The sequence below is a fragment of the Colletotrichum karsti genome (assembly GCF_011947395.1).
Source record: "Colletotrichum karsti strain CkLH20 chromosome Unknown Scaffold16, whole genome shotgun sequence".
NCBI lineage: Eukaryota > Fungi > Ascomycota > Sordariomycetes > Glomerellales > Glomerellaceae > Colletotrichum > Colletotrichum karsti.
In genome coordinates, this window is record NW_024065916.1 from 842,945 (window position 1) to 864,017 (window position 21,073).

General features: G+C 54.1%; 7 protein-coding genes across 7 annotated transcripts; 5 read left to right on the forward strand and 2 right to left on the reverse strand.

Annotated features, from left to right (window-relative positions):
* Positions 1-159: 159 nt before the first annotated feature.
* CkaCkLH20_05777 (methionine aminopeptidase) lies at positions 160-1,555 on the forward strand (the record flags this gene model as incomplete). Its single annotated transcript, XM_038888495.1, has 4 exons — positions 160-300; positions 357-758; positions 820-1,366; positions 1,422-1,555. 4 exons carry the CDS (start codon positions 160-162, stop codon positions 1,553-1,555), a joined length of 1,224 nt encoding a protein of 407 aa, XP_038746392.1.
* A 1,631-nt stretch (positions 1,556-3,186) lies between these two features.
* CkaCkLH20_05778 (uncharacterized protein) lies at positions 3,187-3,887 on the forward strand (the record flags this gene model as incomplete). Its single annotated transcript, XM_038888496.1, has 4 exons — positions 3,187-3,287; positions 3,458-3,613; positions 3,672-3,738; positions 3,795-3,887. The coding sequence occupies 4 exons, from the start codon at positions 3,187-3,189 to the stop codon at positions 3,885-3,887; spliced, it is 417 nt and encodes a 138-aa protein (XP_038746393.1).
* A 758-nt stretch (positions 3,888-4,645) lies between these two features.
* CkaCkLH20_05779 (WD repeat domain-containing protein) lies at positions 4,646-6,295 on the forward strand (the record flags this gene model as incomplete). Its single annotated transcript, XM_038888497.1, has 2 exons — positions 4,646-5,741; positions 5,799-6,295. 2 exons carry the CDS (start codon positions 4,646-4,648, stop codon positions 6,293-6,295), a joined length of 1,593 nt encoding a protein of 530 aa, XP_038746394.1.
* Positions 6,296-8,242: 1,947 nt separating this feature from the next.
* On the reverse strand, positions 8,243-10,189 carry CkaCkLH20_05780 (uncharacterized protein; the record flags this gene model as incomplete). The annotated part of the gene is made up of 1 exon (XM_038888498.1): positions 8,243-10,189. The coding sequence occupies one exon, from the start codon at positions 10,187-10,189 to the stop codon at positions 8,243-8,245; it is 1,947 nt and encodes a 648-aa protein (XP_038746395.1).
* Positions 10,190-10,821: 632 nt separating this feature from the next.
* CkaCkLH20_05781 (uncharacterized protein) lies at positions 10,822-12,406 on the reverse strand (the record flags this gene model as incomplete). The annotated part of the gene is made up of 9 exons (XM_038888499.1): positions 10,822-11,051; positions 11,103-11,328; positions 11,381-11,423; positions 11,474-11,495; positions 11,548-11,571; positions 11,626-11,779; positions 11,830-11,936; positions 11,992-12,085; positions 12,149-12,406. 9 exons carry the CDS (start codon positions 12,404-12,406, stop codon positions 10,822-10,824), a joined length of 1,158 nt encoding a protein of 385 aa, XP_038746396.1.
* A 614-nt stretch (positions 12,407-13,020) lies between these two features.
* CkaCkLH20_05782 (uncharacterized protein) lies at positions 13,021-14,666 on the forward strand (the record flags this gene model as incomplete). The annotated part of the gene is made up of 3 exons (XM_038888500.1): positions 13,021-13,451; positions 13,585-13,772; positions 13,828-14,666. 3 exons carry the CDS (start codon positions 13,021-13,023, stop codon positions 14,664-14,666), a joined length of 1,458 nt encoding a protein of 485 aa, XP_038746397.1.
* Positions 14,667-15,874: 1,208 nt separating this feature from the next.
* CkaCkLH20_05783 (uncharacterized protein) lies at positions 15,875-21,031 on the forward strand (the record flags this gene model as incomplete). The annotated part of the gene is made up of 9 exons (XM_038888501.1): positions 15,875-16,068; positions 16,124-16,805; positions 16,857-17,605; positions 17,656-18,722; positions 19,271-19,639; positions 19,698-19,843; positions 19,898-19,930; positions 19,985-20,146; positions 20,201-21,031. The coding sequence occupies 9 exons, from the start codon at positions 15,875-15,877 to the stop codon at positions 21,029-21,031; spliced, it is 4,233 nt and encodes a 1,410-aa protein (XP_038746398.1).
* Between the last annotated feature and the right edge of the window lie 42 nt (positions 21,032-21,073).

The following is a 21,073-nucleotide window of genomic DNA, read 5'->3' on the forward strand; positions in this document are numbered from 1 at the left end:
ATTGTCCATCCGAACCCTGCCAATCCAGGTTTTCAGGGTCTTTCTTCCTTGCACGAGATTCCTCTCAAGTTCTGTTGAAACAACATCTTTGGGTCGTATTTTACCGTAAACCCTCGAGCATTGAACCTCGTTCCTTTTCACCTCTACGATACGCCCGCCATGACCGAACCCCCCGCCAAGAAGAAGTGCCTGGGAGTGGACTGCCCCAACGATGCCGGCTCCCTCCAGTGCCCGACATGCTTGAAGATGGGAATCAAGGATAGCTTCTTCTGCTCGCAGGACTGCTTCAAGAAGAACTGGGTGAACTTGCTTTGACTCTGCTTTGGAACATCGCGACAGCTGCTAACAGCTCACAGGGCAACCACAAGACTATGCACAAGACCGAGACAAGTATACTCCACCACATCCTTCCGCCAAAAGTCGTCTCTAAACCAGATCCAGAGACAGGTGTCTTCAACCCTTTCCCGACCTATCCATTCAGCGGCCCTCTTCGACCCGTCTACCCTCTGTCCCCGCGACGAGTCGTTCCCAAGACCATCCCCCACCCCGACTGGTGGCAGGATGGCCAGCCGAAGTACCCCAGATCCATTCTCAACCGGAACAAGGTCGACATCCTTGATGCCAAGGGAATCGAGGGCATGCGCAAGGTTTGCCGCCTGGCAAGAGAGGTTCTGGACATCGCCGCGGCCGCCATCAAGCCCGGTATGACCACGGATGCCATCGACGAGATCGTCCACAACGCCTGCATTGAGCGCAACGTGAGTGCCATTCGCTCAAGTATGCGCACGTAGACCAAGAACGCTGACGAGACGTCGACAGTCCTACCCTTCCCCCCTCAACTACAACCACTTCCCCAAGTCCGTGTGCACGTCACTGAACGAGGTCATCTGCCACGGTATTCCCGACCAGCGCGTGCTGCTTGACGGCGACATCCTGAACATCGACGTCACCCTTTACCACGAGGGCTACCACGGCGATCTCAACGAGACATACTACGTCGGCGACCGGGCCAAGGCCGACCCCGACTCCGTCAGAGTGGTGGAGGCTGCGCGCGACTGCCTGGACGCCGCCATTGCTGCGGTGAAGCCCGGTACCCTGATTCGCGAGTTTGGCAACATTATCGAGAAGATCGCAAAGGAGAGAAACTGCAGTGTCATCCGCACATACTGTGGACACGGCATCAACAGCCTATTCCATTGCCCCCCGAACGTTCCTCACTACGCCAAGAACAAGCAGGTGGGCGAGTGCAAGCCCGGTATGACTTTCACCATTGAGCCCATGATTGCTCTGGGCAAGTACCGGGACATCACTTGGCCCGACAACTGGACCAGCACGACTATTGACGGCAAGAGGACTGCGCAGTTTGGTAAGTGACGATGTACTTTTCCACAACCGTAAGTGCCCGCTAATGAAGACTGCAGAGCACACTCTCCTGGTCACTGAGGATGGCGTAGAGGTCCTGACGGCCAGGAAAGCCGATTCGCCTGGTGGAAAGATCCCGATGCCCAGCACCGAAGCCAACGCCAGCACCGAAGCCAACGGAAAGAGGGCATAAATATCGACATTAGCATGGATACGAGCATGAGCATGAGCATGAGCATGAGCAAGCAGGACGAGGCGTTGTGTAGTACAAAAAGGGACCCGGTGTGGTGTGGTTGGTTTTCATGCGATCATGATGGGAGAAAATCAAAGTAAGGCGGCGAACAGGTGATGCAAGCATGTCTGGCTCATACAGGGAGTTTGGCCAGTTAATCAAAGCTGCTGGGTCTGAGCATGATGCCTTTGGAAAATCAAAACATTCCATCTCGAACACCGAGCCACGTGAGACTTGGATCGAAGCACTACGGTATGGGTTATTCCATGTGGAGGAAGACGACAGCTGTCACTCGTGGAGGATACGTGCCAGGGACCTGCCGAGTCGGCGGCGTCGACATGTGCTTGAGACTTGGGATTCGTAATCCACTCGCGTATGCCGCAGAGAAGAGTCCGGGCCAAGGCCGGTCGACAACGGTGTCCTCCATAAGGCCACTCCGACTGGACGGACCGCAGGAAGTCTTCCATTATCTCAGGGACAGGCCCGGTACAGTTGCTTGAGCCCCAGCCCTTCCCAGCCACCGGCTACAGGCGCAACTCAAGAATTGACAGCTGGATGAGTTCGATGGTGACGACTTGACAGCTGGGACCCCGTTCGATAGAGGGGTCCTGCCAGTGTTGGAGGGGGGTCCCTGGGGATTTTCTGTTTCCCCTCACGCTTGTGCCATCAACTGCTCAGTGTGGTTGAGCTGATGGGTCTGGAATTCGTCGAAGTCGTCGATAGGATTCGCTGGAGCCGCCGGTCGGAAGCGCGATAAAAGTCGTTCCGGAGAATTTCGACGCGGTACGTACTGGCCCGTGCGGACAAGGTACGTACCCAGTGGCATCGCCGGTGCACCTGTGAGGTGCAGGATGCCTACCACGAATGGGACGCCATCCAGGCCGCTAACTGGCTGATGTCAAGCTGTTGGCCGCTGGTCGGCGCGGTGCTCAGCACCCAAGCAAACCCAGGCATCGAGCCTCTTTCATCATCGGGAAGCAGAGGTTAAAGCCCCGTAGCCCACCCTCCCGATTTTCGTGTCCACGTCTACGGATACTGTCCAGCAGCCAGCATCCAGTACCCAGCATCAAGCATTCGGGCTCTCGCTAAGATACTTCACCTGTACCTTACCTCATTCTACCTCGCCTCGTCTCGCCTCGCCTCGCCCTCACATCCATCACCTCAACTCGTTCTCTGCCTGCCCGAGTCTCCGTCTCCGTCTCTCTACTCCTCCAAAAAACCGCAGAGGTCCAACCGCGACTCAACATCAACACATCCCGACCCATTGGATTTCCACACGTGTCGTCTTGCTATCAACAGCTGCAGCTGCCGCCACATCTACGCCTACTCGCCTCCAAGTACTCCTTGTTGCAACCGTTGCCGCGGCGCAGAGCTTCCCTCCCACATCACCCCAGTGACGTCGAAGCATTCCACCCGCCCGCACTCGCACAAAGCTCCAAACCCAAACCAAGACTCGACCGCGGAGGAAAAAAAAGCGAGCTTCCCCTTCAACTCCAACAACAGCACATCCAGAACCGTGCTGTATCTCTGTCACCTAACACCTCAATCTTCTTCACCTCTACTACGCGCAGCTCGCTGCCGAATCAGTCAAAATGTCCGGCGAAGCATGGTTATACCTCCTGGCGGTGTTGATAAACGCCGTCAACCTGTTCCTCCAAGTTTTCTTCACCATCATGTACAGCGATCTGGAATGGTAAGCCCCGAGATCCCCTCCAAAACGACGCGCCTGTCTCTTCGCACAATAGCTGCTGCTGTTTGGCCAGCTCGGGTGAGATGCATTTGCTGCAGACTTGGCCATGATGCAAGGGCGTGCTCGTGTTTGTTATCCTGGACAATCGATAGCTAACCACATTGTTTTCCTAGCGACTACATCAACCCTATTGACCTCTGCAACCGCCTCAACACCTACATCATCCCCGAAGCCGCCGTCCATGGATTCCTGACGTTCTTGTTCTTGATCAACGGATACTGGGTTCCGCTGATCCTGAACCTGCCGCTCCTTGCATACAACATCAAGAAGTATGTCACATGCCAACCGAAATCCCGCGAAGAAAAGACGAAAGCTGACTTGGTCCAGGATTGTCGACAACACCCACTTGTTGGATGCCACCGAGATTTTCCGCAAGCTGAACGTCCACAAGAAGGTAATTATCAACCCAACACGTCAAACCCTAGATCCAGTTCTCTAACGGCGCCGCAGGAGTCCTTCGTGAAGCTCGGTTTCCACTTGGTCATGTTCTTCTTCTACCTCTACAGCATGATCGTTGCCCTCATCCGCGACGAGGCTCACTAAGAAGCCGAGTTCACTCCCTACGAACGACAACGGGACGGATTCGAGTACATATACGACCATGCCGTGTGGACGAGAATGAGCAAACCGAACGCAGATGCTACTACAGAGGAACGCGCTCAGGTGGCTCACTTGAAGAGCATAGGGCGGGCAACTGCTAGACATGGGGTGATGATACCAGAATACGGCGGCGGGGGTTGGTTTTGGAGAATCCGGCGCTGATGCTTAACTACGCTTTGGGCTCCTGGAGTTTATTGACAGCGGTTTGGTGTTCATGTCGCCTCCACATAGGATTCTGATGATGATGAACGGGAAAGGAATATCACGGAGAGGACGGAACGGTTGCGGAAGGTTTACGACGCGAAAGACAAACACCTAGCTGTTTACTTCATGTTGCTGCCAGGCCGGCTGGTCTTGGGAGCGGCGGGTTGCGATAATTGAGTAATGACAGATGTGTGGATATGCCATGCTCTTCGGTGCTTTGCTGCCTAATTCGAGAAATCAAACTTTGAGCAATTCCAGGGTCAGTCCGTAGCCCTGGAGACTTTCGGTCTGTGGTGCCGCAGCCATCCAAGCTTTTTTCCTGCACCCCGAGCTGTCACTCAGTTGCACGAGCAAAAAAGTCAAGCCTGACATCAGATCACGTGACCGAACTTCAGCGGATGCGACCAAAACCTGGACAGTCGCGACCAAATGATTCAACCGCGACACAAGCCCCCGCACCCTATCCAACACACCGCGACGAGACGACACAACTCAAGATGTCGGGCTTCGGAGACTACCCGCCAAATATGGCGCCGCAAGATGCGCTCATCGTGCGGCAGCAGGCCGAGCCTGACCACGCCGTCGTCCCCTACACCGGCGAGGACCTTGCCCGTCCGAAGCTGGGGCCCGCGAATCCCTTCAAAGACGAGACGAATGTCCTGAAGCGCAAGAACGTTCTCACCGGCACGGCTGAGGAGACGTATATTTCCGAGCACACATTCCGAAGCAAGCACCGAGCGATCGAGCGGAAAGGAGGCCCCGAGCGCGAGTACCAAACAGGCGAGGCCGCGAAGAATGAGGCAGCGAGGATACGGTCCGGACGCGAGAAGAAGGGCGACGCATCCATCGCGGAAGGAGACGGCGCCTACGTCGGACCTTGGGCGCGATATCGCCGCCCAGAGTACGAGGTTGTCCGCGAAGGCGACGAGCTGGCTAGCGACGAGGAATACGAAGAAGTCACAGACGAGGACGACGACGTTGTCGAGAGCGGTACGATCGTGCGTGCCCCAGAGGCGGCTCTCGCGAGGAGGAAAGAAGTCGAGGAGATGGGCGAAGAGACGACAACGTTCCACGGGTCGGAAGAGAGGGATTACCAGGGCAGAACATACATGCACGTCCCGCAAGATCTGGACGTGGACTTGCGCAAGGACGTCGGCAGCATCACAAACTACATCCCCAAGAAGCAAATCCACACGTGGCGGAACCACACCAAGGCCGTTACCGCGCTGCGCTTCTTCCCGAACTCGGGCCATCTGCTGTTGTCGGCGTCGGCGGACTCGACGGTCAAGATCTGGGACGTTTACCACGAGCGCGAGCTGCTGCGGACATACTCTGGACACTCCAAGGCAATCTCGGATGCCACTTTCAACAACGACGGCACAAGGTTCTTGTCGGCCAGTTTTGATCGAAAGATCAAGCTGTGGGATACGGAGACAGGAAGCTGTTTGGGACGATTCTCGACAGGCAAGACGCCACATGTCATACGGTTCAACCCGTCAGCTGAGCACGCGCATGAGTTCGTGGCGGGTATGTCAGACAAGAAGATTATCCAGTGGGATACCCGCGCCGGCAACGAGATTGTGCAAGAATACGGTACGTCGACCCTCTTCTCCCTGGACACTCGTGAACATCGGTACTAACATCGGACAGACCACCATTTGGCAGCAATCAACACAATCACCTTCGTCGACGAAGGCCGCCGCTTCATGACGACTTCCGACGACAAGTCCCTCCGCGCGTGGGACTACAACATCCCCGTTCCCATCAAGTACATCGCCGAGCCCTACATGTATCCGATGACGCGCGCGGCGCCGCACCCGAGCGGCAAGTACGTCGCGTTCCAGTCGTCCGACAACCAGATCGTCGTGTACGGCGCCAACGACAAGTTCCGCCAGAACCGCAAGAAGTCGTACCGCGGGCACAACAACGCCGGCACGGCCATCGACGTGTCCGTCTCTCCGGACGGGCAGTTCCTCGCCAGTGGCGACACCCAGGGATACGTCTGTTTCTGGGACTGGAAGACGTGCAAGATGTACCACAAGCTCAAGGCGGGAGATCAGGCCGTCACCTGCGTCGCGTGGCACCCCCAGGAGACGAGCAAGTTTGTGTCGGCGGGCGCGGACGGGGATATTCGCTACTGGGACTAATGTTGCTCCTGCGAAGAGGAGAGAATGTTGTATTCTATCACGGGCATTGCTTGGCGTTGGAAGAGGGAATGAAAATGGGATCGTTCTTTCGTCACGGTGATGTTCTCACAATCATCGTGTTTCTTTCATGGAGATCGCCAGCTTCAGAGCATTATTTGGATTGATTCGAGCTACACTAGTGACTACCATCCAGGAACGCGCGCCGTCTCTGGCACTAATCATTGAATAAAAATAGGCATTGGTTCGGTCAGTCTAGGAAAGCTCTCACGCACATGGTGCGCCAAATTCGTCGCTAGGCGGCGCCTCCCCGCGAATCAGGGGGAGCGGCGGCATTTGTTGTCCGCCATGCTTCCGTGCTACCCCAAATGCGTGTCTCACTTTCCTACGCCGAAAGTGTTTGCATCGCATCGTATTCCTCTGTTTTTTGACCGCCATCAACGAGGGGAAGAAGTGCTTGGCCATTGAGATCACATGTTCGTCTGATCTCTCCTCGCCCTTGATGTCGCAGAAACCTTATACTCTTTCACACCCTCACTCAAAGCATCTGTCTTCAAAAGATCTCTTCGGATTACCATCATTGTTGCGGTTTAGTAGTCCGATCCACGAATGGACTCGATTTACTGGGATATCCTGCCGGCGGATGAGTCGGACTCGAGCGAGGAGGCGGAGGACGAGTGCACGCCTGGGATCGAGGTTCCGTGTCGAAAATGCAGAGACAAAAGTCGGCTATGCAGGCGCTGCAGAAGACGACAGCTCTCGACCGCCGTGAAGAAGTCGTCGCTTGAGCAGGCGTGTTTCCCGGATCGGTCAGCCCCGTCGAGCCCAGCAGTCAACGCTGCCGGTATCCCCGAGGTCGTTCTTCAGCCCCTCGAGGAAAACGGCGATGGCCTTCATCAAGGATCCAAGCACGGGACATCTCCAACAAATGTGCCGCCGGTTTTCGCCTCGACATACACCGCGTCTCCGTCGTGGATGTCGACGTATACATCGTCCACTGCCGCCACAACGCACACGGCCACTCACGAGCGGGCGACAAGAGAGAACGAGTTTTTGGGAGTGAGAGGTGGGAGGAGGGTGTATCCTCGACGACCGAGGACGCAGCAGAGGATTAGGAGCTTCGATTCTGGGCGGAGGAGGTCGAGGTGGTCGTCAAGTGGTGAGGTTGAGATCGAGGGGTGGGAGTGGGATGAGAGGGAGATTGAACGAGGGAGTTATTGGGCTGTTGAAGGCGCCAGATGGGAGGAGCAGAGGATCTTGCAGCCCTCACCGCCGGCCGCGTCGCGAAGGAATCAGCAAACTTGGAGGAACAGTAAGAGAAGGAGGTTTGAGGAGAAGCGGGAGAGGCATGGTTATTCCTCGGTCAAGATTTCGAGGTCTCTCCCGTTGGTGGACCCGCCGATACCCAAGTATGTCCGTGATATCATGACAGGAACTTTCTTGGGAGGGCTCTCCATGGCACTTTTGTCTGGAAGAGGTCATTCTAGAGCTGTTTTCGCGATGGCTTATGCCAGGGGTACGGGGCATGCGAGGGGCTTGTGGTGTTTACCTGCTCCACGAAGTGATGGCAATGAGGGTCTTTTTGGAATCGCGGTGTGGGAGGGTCTATGGAGAGGGATATTAGTTATGATCAGTGGCATATTTGGGCTCGATTTCGGTTGCTCCCATGGATTAGACAGTGTAGACTAAGTGGCTTTAAGATGAGGAAAAACGAGTAAGATGAAAATATTACTCATCTGCTTCATCGACTGGTATAAATGCTTTCAGCGGTTGAAATCAAGAACAAAAAGCCTACGGTCATCTTTCTAGTCATACAGTCTATCCATCAGTTGCTACTCCAGAGCGACCCCCAAGTGAATGTTCATTCCAACACCACAGCGAGGGGGAGGTCTGCCATATTTGGCAATGCGGTCAGCCCCGAGCTTCTGGCCACTCTCCTTCTTCTGCTCCTTATTCCTCCTCCTCCTCATCATCGGCGTCAATCTTCTTCTGCTGCTGCTGTTGATTCTCTTGTCCATCATTCTGCTGTTGCTCATCCTCGTCTTCGTCCTGGTCCTGCTGCCCGGTTTGCTCCTCATCGTCTTCATCTTGTTGCTCCTCGTCTGCCTGGTTCGCACCGTCTCCCTGACCGTCATTGTTGTCCTGGTCGTCCTCATCGTCCTGGTCTTTCGAGGCTCCCTGGACCTGGACCTCCTCTTGCTGCTCCTCCTCCTCTTCTTCCTGCTCTTCTTGCTGCTCTCCTTGTTGTCCTACCTGTTGTTGCTGCTGTTCCTCCTCATCCTCCTCCTCCTCAGCTTCGTCATCCTGCTGCTGGCTATCTTGTTGTTGCGGCTGCTGTTGAGGCTGCTGCTGTTGTTCCTCCTCGTCCTCGTCTTCCTCTTCTTCGGCCCCGTCTTGCTGCTGTTGGTTATCTTGTTTCTGTGCCTGCTTCGGCTTCTTCGGCTGCTTCGGCTGTTGTTCCTCCTCATCTTCGTCGTCCTCCTCTTCAGCTTCGTCCTGCTGCTTCTGCTTTTGTTGTTGCTGTGCTGGCTTCTTCTGCACCGCTTGCTCTTCCTCCTCTTCTTCCTCGGACTCGCTCTCTTCTGGTGTCTTCTTAGCAGTAACCGCCGTCTTCTTCATCTTCTCGGCAATAATGTCGGCCTTCTTCTTAGCGGCAGCGGCGGCAGCAGCCTTAATTTTGTCTGCGGAAGTGGTTTTCGCAGTAGCTGGCTTCGCGGTGGTGGTCTTTCCGGCAGTGGTGGTCTTTGCAGCGGTAGTCTTGCCAGCAGTAGTCTTACCAGCAGTAGTCTTGCCAGCAGTAGTCTTTGCAGCAGTCGTTTTCTTTGCAGCTCCAGTCTTCTTCTTCTTTGCCGCAACCTTCTTCTCCCGCTCCTCCCGGGCCTTGCGCTCCTCTTCTTCCTTCTTCCTCTTCTCCTCTGCTATCTTAGCGAGGTTTCTCAGGCCGTATCTGGTTGAAGTAGAACGATCGGGCTGAGCAGGCGCGGGAGCCTTCTTCTGGGCGGTTGTGGTCTTCTTAGCCGGGGCTTTGGCCGGCTTGGCCTTGGAAGCGGTGCCCTTCTTAGCAGTCTTGGTGGAAGTCTTGGAAGCCTTCGTAGCCGTGGAAGCCATCTTAGCTATCGTCTTGCGCATTTTGGAAGGTCTAGGCTTGTCCTCCTCATCTTGGTCTTCGTCATCGTCCCGAGCCCGCTTGGGAGATCTGCTCGGGCTGGCCGGGCTGAGGCTGAAGTAACCGCTGCTGCCGGGGGCGTGCAGTCCGGAGCCATCCGACTCGGAATCGTCGTCGTTGCTTGAAGTATGTTCGGTCTTCTGGCGCTTGGAAGTCTTAGCGACAACGCGCTTCGCGTCATCGTTCTGTTCCTCATCGTCTTCAACATCGTCGGCTCTCCGCTTGATGCATACGCCTGACGTTCCGCGTACACGGCTCATAGCCATAGAATTCGTGTTTGATGATTGGCGTACAGCCGCACATAAGCCCGGAAGAAGTGCGCGAATAGGTCTAGTGGCCTTATCGATGCGCGCACCGTCGACGTCCTGACGCTCGGAGAGCAAGTCCATACGTTCGTTGAAGAACCCTTGTCTCTCTTCTAGAGATTCTTGAACCTCCTGGAGATGATCCTGGCGCTCCGAGAGCAAGTCCAGTCGGAGGGTCACGTTGTTCTCCCACACCCGTTGGCGGGAGTCGTAGAGGGAGGTAGGGCTGGGAGAAGGGGAACGCCGGAATTGGAAGCCTGCCGCGGTGTCGAACCTGGGGTACTCATCGTCGTATTCAGAGCGAGTTGCGTTGTTGTGGGCGCGGATGGGGGTTGAAGACGAGGCCGGCTCGTTTTGAAGGGGGATGATGTTGTTGAGGGGAGTGCTGGGGACGTTGGACTGAGGGGTGTTGGCGTGGGAAGACATTTTGAAAGTTGGTTGGTGAAATGATGTAGTTGAGGAACGAAGATGAGGTCGATTGATGAGACGAGAGTTGAAAGTTATGATAGAAAGTTGTAAGTGAGAAATGAAATGCTTTGCTGAATGATTGTTGTGATTGTGTGAATGGCTTGAGTTGAGAATTCGAACTAGAGGTGGGCGAGAACCATGGATATATAGGCCATGACTTTTTACCAAAAGATACAATGTAGGTCTCTCACAAAGCATATGTAACTTGTGACAATGAGGCTTTGTGAGCATATCTCAAGGCATTTCGAGTGATTCGACTCTTCTTTCCTGTGTCTGCGTCAGTCATTGTTCACAATGAGATCTGTTAGGTGAGTTCTCGAGTCAACTCAGTCTCGGTACGAGAAACATAGGACTTTTGTTCCATTTTTTGTGAGATTGCTTAGCAACCCAGTGACGTGTCAAAGCAGAAAATCTTTGAATTGAAGTATTGAACAACGATGCTTTGAAACTCGACTGATGCTTTAACATGACAAAGAGATGGTATGCACCTCGAATATCTATGGTTCTTTGCTGGAGCCTCCTACTCACCTATGGTTCGACCTCACTTCCCTATCTTTGCCTTCGTATTCTCTGCAGGGCCTGGCTATCATTCAGTGACCTCTGTTGACATCAGACTTGGACTGTACAGGCTTCTCGACCATGAGGTCGATCAGGGTGTACGCGACCTCGGCCGCAGCAAGCACTGTGGTTTCACCGGCGTTGTCATAGACAGGTGCAACTTCAACTACATCGCCGCCAACAATGGACAACCCTTCAAGTCCTTCAAGAATCGTCAGGAGTTCCCGCGTGGACCAGCCTCCAGGCTCGGCCGTACCCGTTGCTGGGACCAATTAGCTTCAGGTCAAAGTATCTGCTGTCCGAGATGGAATACCAGGTGCATATGCTGGGTCGAGCACGTCAATGTCGACGCTGATGTAGACTTTGGAATCGCCAACGCGCTCATTGATTCTCGAGATGACGCCGTTGATGCCGATCTTGTCGATATCACGAGCGGTGACGATTTCGAAGCCACAGCGGACATCATTCCTCAGATCTCCTTTTCTTCTTATCAAGGGTGCTCGAATGCCGGCATGAATTGATGTGTTCAATATCAGATTCTGGAACAATCAGCGAAAGCCCGAAGACACTCTCAATAGTTAGTGGAGTTACCTCTTCGTGAGCAATGTGCAGAAAAGTGCCGTGATTGAGGCCTCTGACAAGCAATTAGAACCGAGCGGCAACGATGAGATTCGCATTACTCACGCGTATTCTGATATTCCACCTCCTTCGAGACTCAAGTGTCAGTGCTGTTGTGACCTTTCAAAGCGAGCACTTACCAAGAACCGAAGGATCCCAGGTGTCTAGAAGAGTAAATCAGTTGAGGGCCACGTTCTGGGAACGATAAAAGAACGAACCAATGTGACTGTCGAAGTGAATGACAGAAACAGGACCCCATCTCTCATAGGTCGACCGAAGAGCCGAGAGAGTTGTCGTGTGGTCACCACCCAAGGTCAGGATCCTCGGGGTGGAAGAAACCGAGGAGTTGGCCGCCGGCCGGCTCGAGATGAGCTTTGCTTTGTGAGTGCTTTGTCGCAGAAACGTCAAATACAGCTTATTACCTTGTGTGCTTGGTCCAGACGCTTCAAGGAAACGACATTGTCCAACCAAGTGAGACGGGCGTCGCCGCAGTCAACCACGGTGGCCCAGCTTTGCAAGGGGTCTCGGCCTGATGCAGGGAGATGTGAGAATGAAAACTCGTTGAATGGCAGATTATGGCTGACCGGTAAAAATACTCCATTCTCCGGGACCCTTCCTCTGACTTCCCATGCGAATTACTGGCGGACCGAAGCGAGCACCTGGCCGACCTGTGGTTGTCTGTTATGTAGAAGTCAGATCATCTCGCACAGTTGAGTAATGTGGTGGTTGTATGGGACACACAGTGTCGTGAGGTGCGCCGAATACGGCAATGTCGTATCTTTTCCCCTCCTCTCCATCCTCAGAGAAACAGTTCACGAAGGGAACATTGGCAAAAGTCTTCAATCCTGCGATGGTATTTGCGCCAAAGGCATCGACGTCATCGACATTGAGTGATAGCGGTATCTGATCGTGAGGGGATTCGGCGAGGGCTTTGTGGGGGAGCTGCCAGGCCGCTGCTGAGCCCTGAAGACCAAGAGCGACGACAACAAAAGGATGCATGGCTCGAGATAGAGAAAAGAATTGGAGTTTATTGTCTTTATCAAACCCAAATTTCAAACTTCAAAACTTATTCAATTGAATTGAGAAAAGTTTGAGTGAATACACTGCTGCCGAGTACTTGCATCGGGTCGCGGCAGCCATTACATAACAAGTTGATCGTCCCCGGCGCCCTGCGCGCCCTTCACTTCAGCAGTCCTTATCTTGGTGCATGAGGCGGGGTGTCACTGCATCGTGGAGCATCGGCCACATGTTCATCTCGGCCGACCGCGGCAAGGTTGTTGCCGTGACGAAAGGGTGAAGGGAAAGTTGAATGAGGGAGGCTACGAGGGAGGCGGGAATAGATATGACAGGATCAATTTGTCGGCAGGAACTTGCCCTGGGAAGCAGCGTCCCTCCTACTCGTACCTACCTGAGGCGGGTGTCTTCTGTCAAGTGCATCGCAGCTCTATCCATCAACAACAACAACCTCAATTGCGCCATCTACACCCTATTTGCGTCTCTCTGCTCCTCTTAGATGGTGGTACCAAAACTCCTGAACGATTCCTGCATTTCTCCCGAGCATCGTTAGATCTAAAATATCATTTTCCCTACGCCCCGAGAAACGATCAGTCACCATGCGTCACCTCCCTTCTCGGAAGAGACACCTAAAAAAGCGCGACCCTTTTGACAATATCGACCACGACGGCGCCGTTGATGATGGCGACGACGAAGAAGGTCCTCCGATGCCACGCCCGAAAAGCGACTACAAGTTCGTATCCAAATGGTGGAGAGACGAATATTATCTGCTCGCGGTCTGCATTACTGCCGCCATCGCACTGGGCATTGTCTTCAAACACTACGACGAGGAAATTGTCCCCAGATTGTGGCTTGATATTGATTTCGACGTCATTATAGTCGCCATGTTCACCTGTATCCGTGTAGCAATGAGCGGCATCGTCGAATCCTGCATCAGTCAGGCCGCCTGGATCTGGGTATCCGAAGCACGACAGGCCCGCGAAAAGGACATGCGGGCTAGACTGGAGGACTTCAAGATATACGACGAGGCGTCGCGCGGGCTCTAGGGAAGCATCTGCCTCATCTGGCGCCTGCGAGGAAGGTAACACAACATCATACCCATCCTCACCGTTTCTGTTCTTGTCGTCTTTATCGGATCCATATCGTAACTAACCATACTAAAGACACCTCGCTTGCATCGGTGCCCTGATTGTCATTCTGGTTCATGGTCTCGAGGCTTCCTCTCAGCAGTTATATCGATACACCAACTTGCCACAAGCGGACAACACCAGACCTGATTCTCCCGACCGGCCTTCGCCCGTCCCCCGCAGCGACTACTGGAATAATACAGTCAAACGAGGCATTGATCCCCGTGAGTTGTGACCGTACTTCTTGTCGGAATCGCGAGTGGCTAACGCGCGCGATAGGGCCTGTTTTGAACTTGTCCACCAAAGCGGCTGTGTATAGCGGGATCTTGTCCGTCGATGTGGTCAAGCTTGACGTTCCCTGCGCCTCCATCAACTGCACGTGGCCGTTGACCCCGACGCTCGCGGTCTGTGGCGAATGCCACTCGATGCAGGTTGAAGTCATGTGCACCGACAAGTCACAATCGTGTCTTTACAGTATGGCCTCTGGGACGTCTCTCGACATCGCCCATGATGCGTCGAGCATAGAACGATTCAATGTCAAACCGTTGAATGAGGCCAATCGTCGTCGCAACTCAACCGACCGCACATTTGTTTCCGTATTCGACCTCCTCTGGGTGAAGAAGAAGAAGAAAAATGGAAGACCCGCAGAGACCATCGGCCAGGAGTGTGCACTTTGGTTCTGCATGCAGACCTACAACATCACAGTAGAGGAGAGCGACCTGAAGCAGACGGTTGACCACAATTGGAGCACGACGCGCTTCGAGAATGAGAACAACGCGCACGAAAGCGAATACGTCTTCGTGGACGTACCGGCCAACATGGAGGCCGACCAGTCTCGATACAGTATTACCAAGGACGCACTGTCGGCGCTGCAGAGTTTCTTCGACGGTGTTATCGAAGGTACGTACGAGGGACGGGATACCATCATCAACTTCTCATCCGAATGGGTCGAGGCAATGTACAACGCCCGGGGGAACTTGGATGAATGGATCGACCGACTCAGCACCAGTCTCACGAACGAAGTCAGACTCCACGGCGAAGACCGGGAGAAAAATAGAACCCGTTACGCAGGCGCTGGGTATACGATTGAGCAAGTAATCTACGTCGATTGGATGTAGTTGATCTTTCCGACGGGTTTGATCGTCATGAGCATCTACTATCTCTTCCACACCATCGTCAGAGGCGCTCGCGACGGCGTGTCTGTCTGGAAGAGCGACTCGCTGCCAATGCTATTTTGTCGGATTGATCCCTCAATCCTCCGTCGGGTCGGCAACGGGATGGATCTGCCAAACGGACTGGATGAGCGCGTCGGAGAGGTCAAAGTGTGTTTATTGAGAGAGGAAGACGGCGATTGGGTCTTCAAGCCGATCGAGAGCGAAGAATCATCGTCGGATTCCGATTCTGAGGGAGGGAACTCGCGGTGGTCCAGGCTATCGCGTATATCCCGGCATTGAGCCTTCTATGTGACATCGGATGCCGTGGACGGGCTTTGATACATCAGATCGAACCTAAAACGAAACAGCACAGCAGATGAAGCAGTCAATATGACGGAATCCGTTTCTCAATTCCGCGCTGGTGTGGCACCCTACGGAAATGTTCCGAGATGCAGTGCGGAGGAGCACTAATGACTCGAGCTGCAGCGTCAGTTGGAGAAGATTACATTGCGTCTCATTGGCCTCAAGCGCCGAGCTTGTGTGGAGCATTCCCGGGGATATCTCCTCTCGAGACTCGGCTGGTGTCATCGGCAAACGATTTCCTGACTCTCATTTGCTCTGTCAACTCCAACCCTCCACCACCCAACCTCGGCCTTCTTTTTCAAGATCGAGCCTCCAGTTCGTGAAGTTGATTAGTCTTTTGCCAAGGGGCATGGATATACGAGTCAGCAAATGGGAGCCGTCCAGTTCCGGTCAATCCGATTTCATAAACCATGCCGCCGGAGCAACGGGGACGGGGAATAGCTTCCTGCCCCTGGCCAGAAGGCCGGCCGCGAGCTGCATGCCCCAGGCTTCGCGTCCACCAGTCCACCGCCCTTGATATCCCCAGACATCTAGCGTCAAAGGATCGTCGACGGCTCCAGACCCCCAGAATTGAACTCCAGAACTCATGCAGTCTTGCCCCCCATTCCCCACACCCCGCAAACTGCTTTCCGTACCTGTCGCTGTCCTCCGTCTTCGGTCCACCCTGATCTGGCAGCTTGAACTTTTCCCGAAGCTCTCGTGTGTCTTGGGCCCGTAGACAATACCGATAGACGAACTTCACCTCGGCCAGACCTGTTGTATCCGCGGGCCTCATGCAAACGGATCCAATGACCAGCCAAACCCACATCATGGCTTCTGAGATTACAGCTGCCGAAGCTTCCAAACCCAAATCACAAAACAAGACCCGAAAGCGCGCCCCCAAGGCGTGTCTATCGTGTCGCGCTCGCAAAGTCAGATGTGATGTCTCACAACGCGGTCGCCCGTGTATGAACTGCTATCTCGACAGCGAGTCGTGTGTTGTTACTGGGAGAGCATCAAGATTGTACGTGTGAACGTGGGCTCCATGTCATTACCGCGATCTTACTGACTGTACGTAGTCGGAGAGCTCAACAGCGGGACGATGGCGCGAACGCGGACAATGGGGATGCTTCCTTTCCGCCCTACGCTCCCGAAGCAGGGGAGCACAACCACGATATCGATCCGATTGCCTCAACGACCAATGATGGGATTTCAATACCTCTGACGGAACCTCAAGACCAGCCTCAGACGCACAGTCACGTTCAAAATGGCCACTCGTCGCCCTTGGGTACGGGAGCCGACCGACAGAAGAGCCCGGCGGCGCAGAAGAAGAGCTGTCGTCATGATCATGCCGGACATGGACAGCATGTCAAAACCTCGGCGGCAGGAGCATCGACCGGCGAACCACTTCTAGCCAATCCATTGCCTCTTAACAGCTCGGCCACAGCACAGTTAGCCAACGATGCGCGGCATCTCAATCTTGATGTCACGTACTCGTTCTACCCGTTTCTCGCCCTGGGCAATCTCCATAACATCCCGCCGCAAGACGTCAACTTTCTTGAGCTCCAGGGTTGTCTGAGAATACCCACGCGCACTATTCTTGACGAATTTGTACAGCAGTACTTCCTTCATGTTCATCCTCTTCTTCCAATGCTCAACGAGGGTGACTTCTGGGATGTCTACTGTATGAACCCGGTCAACTTCTCTAGCGAGAGACTTTCTCTGCTTCTGTTTCAGGCGATGCTTTTCGCTTCTTGTAATGTAAGCATCTGGAAATTTTGTGTTGCAAATGAATACTGACGACATGTCCAGTTTGTATCCCGCCAAACCATCAAGACCTTGGGCTTTCCCACGATCCGCGCTGCCCGCGCCGCCTTCTACAGACGCGCCAAACTCCTTTACGATCTCGAGTCCGAGTCCTCACCCCTCGCAATTTCACAAGCAGCTCTCCTCCTCTCTTTCTGGTCCCCTCCCTCATCGCCCGCTCTGCGCAAATCCAATACAGCCTGGCTCACCATCGCCATCCAGAACGCAAAGACGGTTGAGGCGCATCACTACGCTACCCGAACGGCTCCGCCAAAGAAGCGCAACCTCCTCAAGAGACTCTGGTGGTCATGTATCATTCGCGATCGCATTGTCGGTCTTGGCATGCGTCGCGGTGTGCAGATCACCCGTAGTCACTTTGATTTCGATGCCAACGGTATTTTGGGCTACTCCGATTTGTCCGATGAGATCGAGAGAAGTCGAGTGTACAACCCGGGCACAAAACGATGTCTTGCTGAGATCTTGGAGCAGCTCGTCGAGTTGTGTGTCGTACTGACTGATATCCTGATCTTGGTGTTTCCACTGGATGACAGTCCTGGCTGGGGTCGTGAGATGCGTGCCGAGGAGCAGGATCGAGTCCGCGGGTGCAAAATGGCATTGCGCAGATGGTACAAGGGCGCAACGCTGAGGTTCCCCATGTTTGGAGGAGGCTCTGTTGCCAGGATGAAGTCTCCCGGAAGCGAGTTTCAACATGATTCCGTGATATTGTACACCAACTTGATGTACATGTATTATCAGTAAGTCGATACCAAGGATTCGGTGCTGCTCAGGACTAACATTCGAACAGCTCATCTCGAGTAGTCCTCAGCCATCACGAAGTCCTCCATCTCGCAATCACAGCCGCGGCGCCCTCATTCAGCGCAATTCCTACGTCAGACCTTGTCATCATCGGCGAGAACCGGCACGAACTTCAAGATGCGGCTTCCGGGGTTACAGAATGCTTGAAGGAACTCATTCATCTCCGCCTCGCACGGTGGCTGCCAATCAGCGCAGTCGCCTGCACTGCGCTGCCTCTTGTGCTTCACATCCTCGACGTCAAACTCTCGGCGGCCTCGCGCTCATTCGACCCAAACACACAATCTGCCCTGAAGCAGCATCGCCTCAACATTCTCATCGAGGCCATGAAAACATACCAGCCACAATACGATGGGGTCGACTGGGTCAGCGAGACAATCCGGCACATCGTTAACCTCGCTCAGTTGGACTCGCCAATAGGGGAGCCAGCCAATACCGGCGAAGGCGGTACCGTCATCGCAGACTGGACAGACATTCTCGCGTCTCAGCCCAGCTCGTATCTTCGTCTAGCTTTGACGATGGATCTTTCGCTAAGCAAAGGACGACTGCCCGAGGATGGCGATTTCCCGGTCAGTCTTCGAGGCCTCTTTACCGGCGGTTTCAACCCGATCAAAATGCTACTCGAGAGGAAACGGGCTGAGAGCACAGCGGGCCCATGTGCTTTAGGCGTGAGCTCTTCTCCTGTGATGGACTACGGAAACGGTACTATGAGGCCCAGTCTTTTCCGTATGGAACCAGGGACTGTGACGGTCATACCCTCAGACGAGGAAACCAATTCCCCCGCCTCAGCGGGCGATCGTAGTCAAGACAGTACGACAGACGACACGTCTCCACGCAATGGAGCCGAGTATCAGTTGACCAACGGCGATGTGAATATGGCGGACCGCCCGCCATCAGAGGGCATTGATGGTTTGGCAGCGGAAGTTCTGGCAGCGTTTCCGCTTGACGATTCGCCCGTCAGCATGGATGGGGACTTTGATGGCATGTACTTTGATGGCATGCCGGGACACGACGGACCTAATGGATGGATTGAGACCGCGTGGAGTGAGCTCACGCATGGTGAGGATAAATCGGACCGAGACACGGCGAGAGTATTGCTTGAGGCTTTGAAAGAGGGAGATTTGGCTGAGTGTGCTGCTTGATGATAGATAATGACTAGAATGATGAGAATGACGATCAACATATCTTTCAGTTTCACGATGGGTACGGATGCTTCGAGCTCGGTTTCGGTGCGTCGTTCATGATTCCAGTAAACCCCTCGACGTAACCGCAAGTTGAGCCTCCACCAAACCGAACTACCCCAAACGATCGGCGCCGAGCAGATCTGGAGACTATCCGGGGAACCGTTTAGGAAGTACAGTCTGGGGAAGGAGAGCCGTCCCCCGCAATCCGGGGTACTTGAACCCCAGATTCTCAAACCCCGCAGACTGCCATTCCCCGGAGCTAACTATAGTGAGTCGAAAGCGTTGTGCTGTTGTTGGGAAGGCGGGTCAAGGATATGTTAAATTTGATAGAAGACAGAGATGGACACGAAGAGGTCCAGCTTCGAAAGTACATATAGGACAAGTTCGTCCGCGCAGTTCAGGTGACATGCTCTAACCAGCCAGACTCGTTCTTGATTGACTCTTCGCATGTATTTGCTGAACTCTTCACCATGGCGGACGTCGAGAAAACTGGCTCCCTCAGCCATGAGTCTTTCCAAGAGGATGTTTCCCGGCAGCAGAAATTGGAAGCCGGCGCCCACATAATGCCCGAGATTTTGAGGAACCTTTCACCTGAAGAGTACGGAAGCATTGGCAGAAAGGCAACGCTCAAGATGGACATCATCATCTTGCCCACGCTAATGATCACATACATCCTCAACTACCTCGACCGGAACAACATCGCCTCGGCGAAGTTGGCAGGAATCATGGAGGACTTGCACCTTTCCGAGACTCAGTATCAGACTTGCGTGTCGATTCTCTTCGTGGGCTACAGTAAGCTTCATGATACTACCGTATAGTCTTTACCAGACAGGTTGCTGACATCTGAAAGTCATCATGCAGATCCCGTCTAACATGATTCTCGGCAAGATCAAGTTTCCAGGTGTTTATATTTGCGGCGCAATGGCAGTCTGGGGAGTCATCTCGGCAGCACAAACCGTCGTTCATACCTTCGCTAGTCTGGCAGTTGCTCGTTTTGTAAGTAGCCAGAAAGAATTACGCGGAGTTCGGACACTGACTCTCTTGTTCCAGTTCATTGGCTTCGTGGAGGCAGTGTTTTTCCCTGTAATATCGCCCAATCCAGATTAACAGAAGTTCTCATGATTAATCTGGCCGCAGGGCGCTCTCTTTTATCTATCAATCTTCTATAACCGAAAGCAATATGCGTTCCGCACCGCGCTGTTCTACTCAGGCTCTCAACTTGGCAACGCTTTCGGCGGGCTGCTCGCCATTGCGATTCTCAAACTGGATGGGAGATTTGGTCTTGAAGGCTGGAGATGGGTAAGACCCATCATACTCGATAACCACGGCGTGCCATATACTGATAGCACACAGCTCTTCCTGGTTGAGGGCGTCGTAACAATCGGTCTCGCCCTCCTGTTCGCCTTCATTCTGCCCAACTCCCCCGACAGCATCAGAGGCCTCACCGAAGTCGAACGGGCCTGGATCAAGTTCAACTACGAGAAGGACCAAGGACAGAGCGACGACAGGTCCGAGATCACCGCACGACAGGGATTCGTGCTCGCTGTCCGGGATCCCAAAACATGGCTCATGCTCGCGACGCTATACTGCATCTTCACTTCGGCCGGCGTGACCAACTTCTTCCCACCAGTTGTCGCCACTCTAGGGTATTCGCGCACAGTCACCTTCGCGCTGACGGCCCCGCCGTTCGTGCTGTGCTGCTTGACGATGTTGGCGAACGGCTTCCATTCCGATCGGTCGCAGGAGCGGTACTGGCACATCGTCGGGCCTTTGTGTGTCACGTTAGTAGCCAACATCATTGCCGTCTCGACCTTGAATACAGGAGCCAGGTATACGGCGATGATGCTGATGCCGGCTTCGTTCTATGCTGGGTCGACGGTGTTGCTGTCGTGGATCACGGGGACACTCAACCAACCCGTCGCGAAGAGGGCGGCGGCTATTGCGTTGATCATTTCGGTTTGCAATACGCCGAACGTATGGACGCCGTATCTTTACAACGGCGCACCGAGGTATTTTGCTGCTTTTACTGTCAACTTGGTCGCTGCTGCTGCGGCTATCTTGATTGCGACGGGGACACGGGTGTATCTGCGCCGGGAGAATCGGAAGATGGATGATGGTGAGGCGTTGGGTAAGAGCGGACCGACGGCTGCGCAACGAGCGAGTGGCTTCAGATACATTTTGTAAGAAGGGGTTTATATAGGACTGAGTCCCAGCAATTTCGATTTC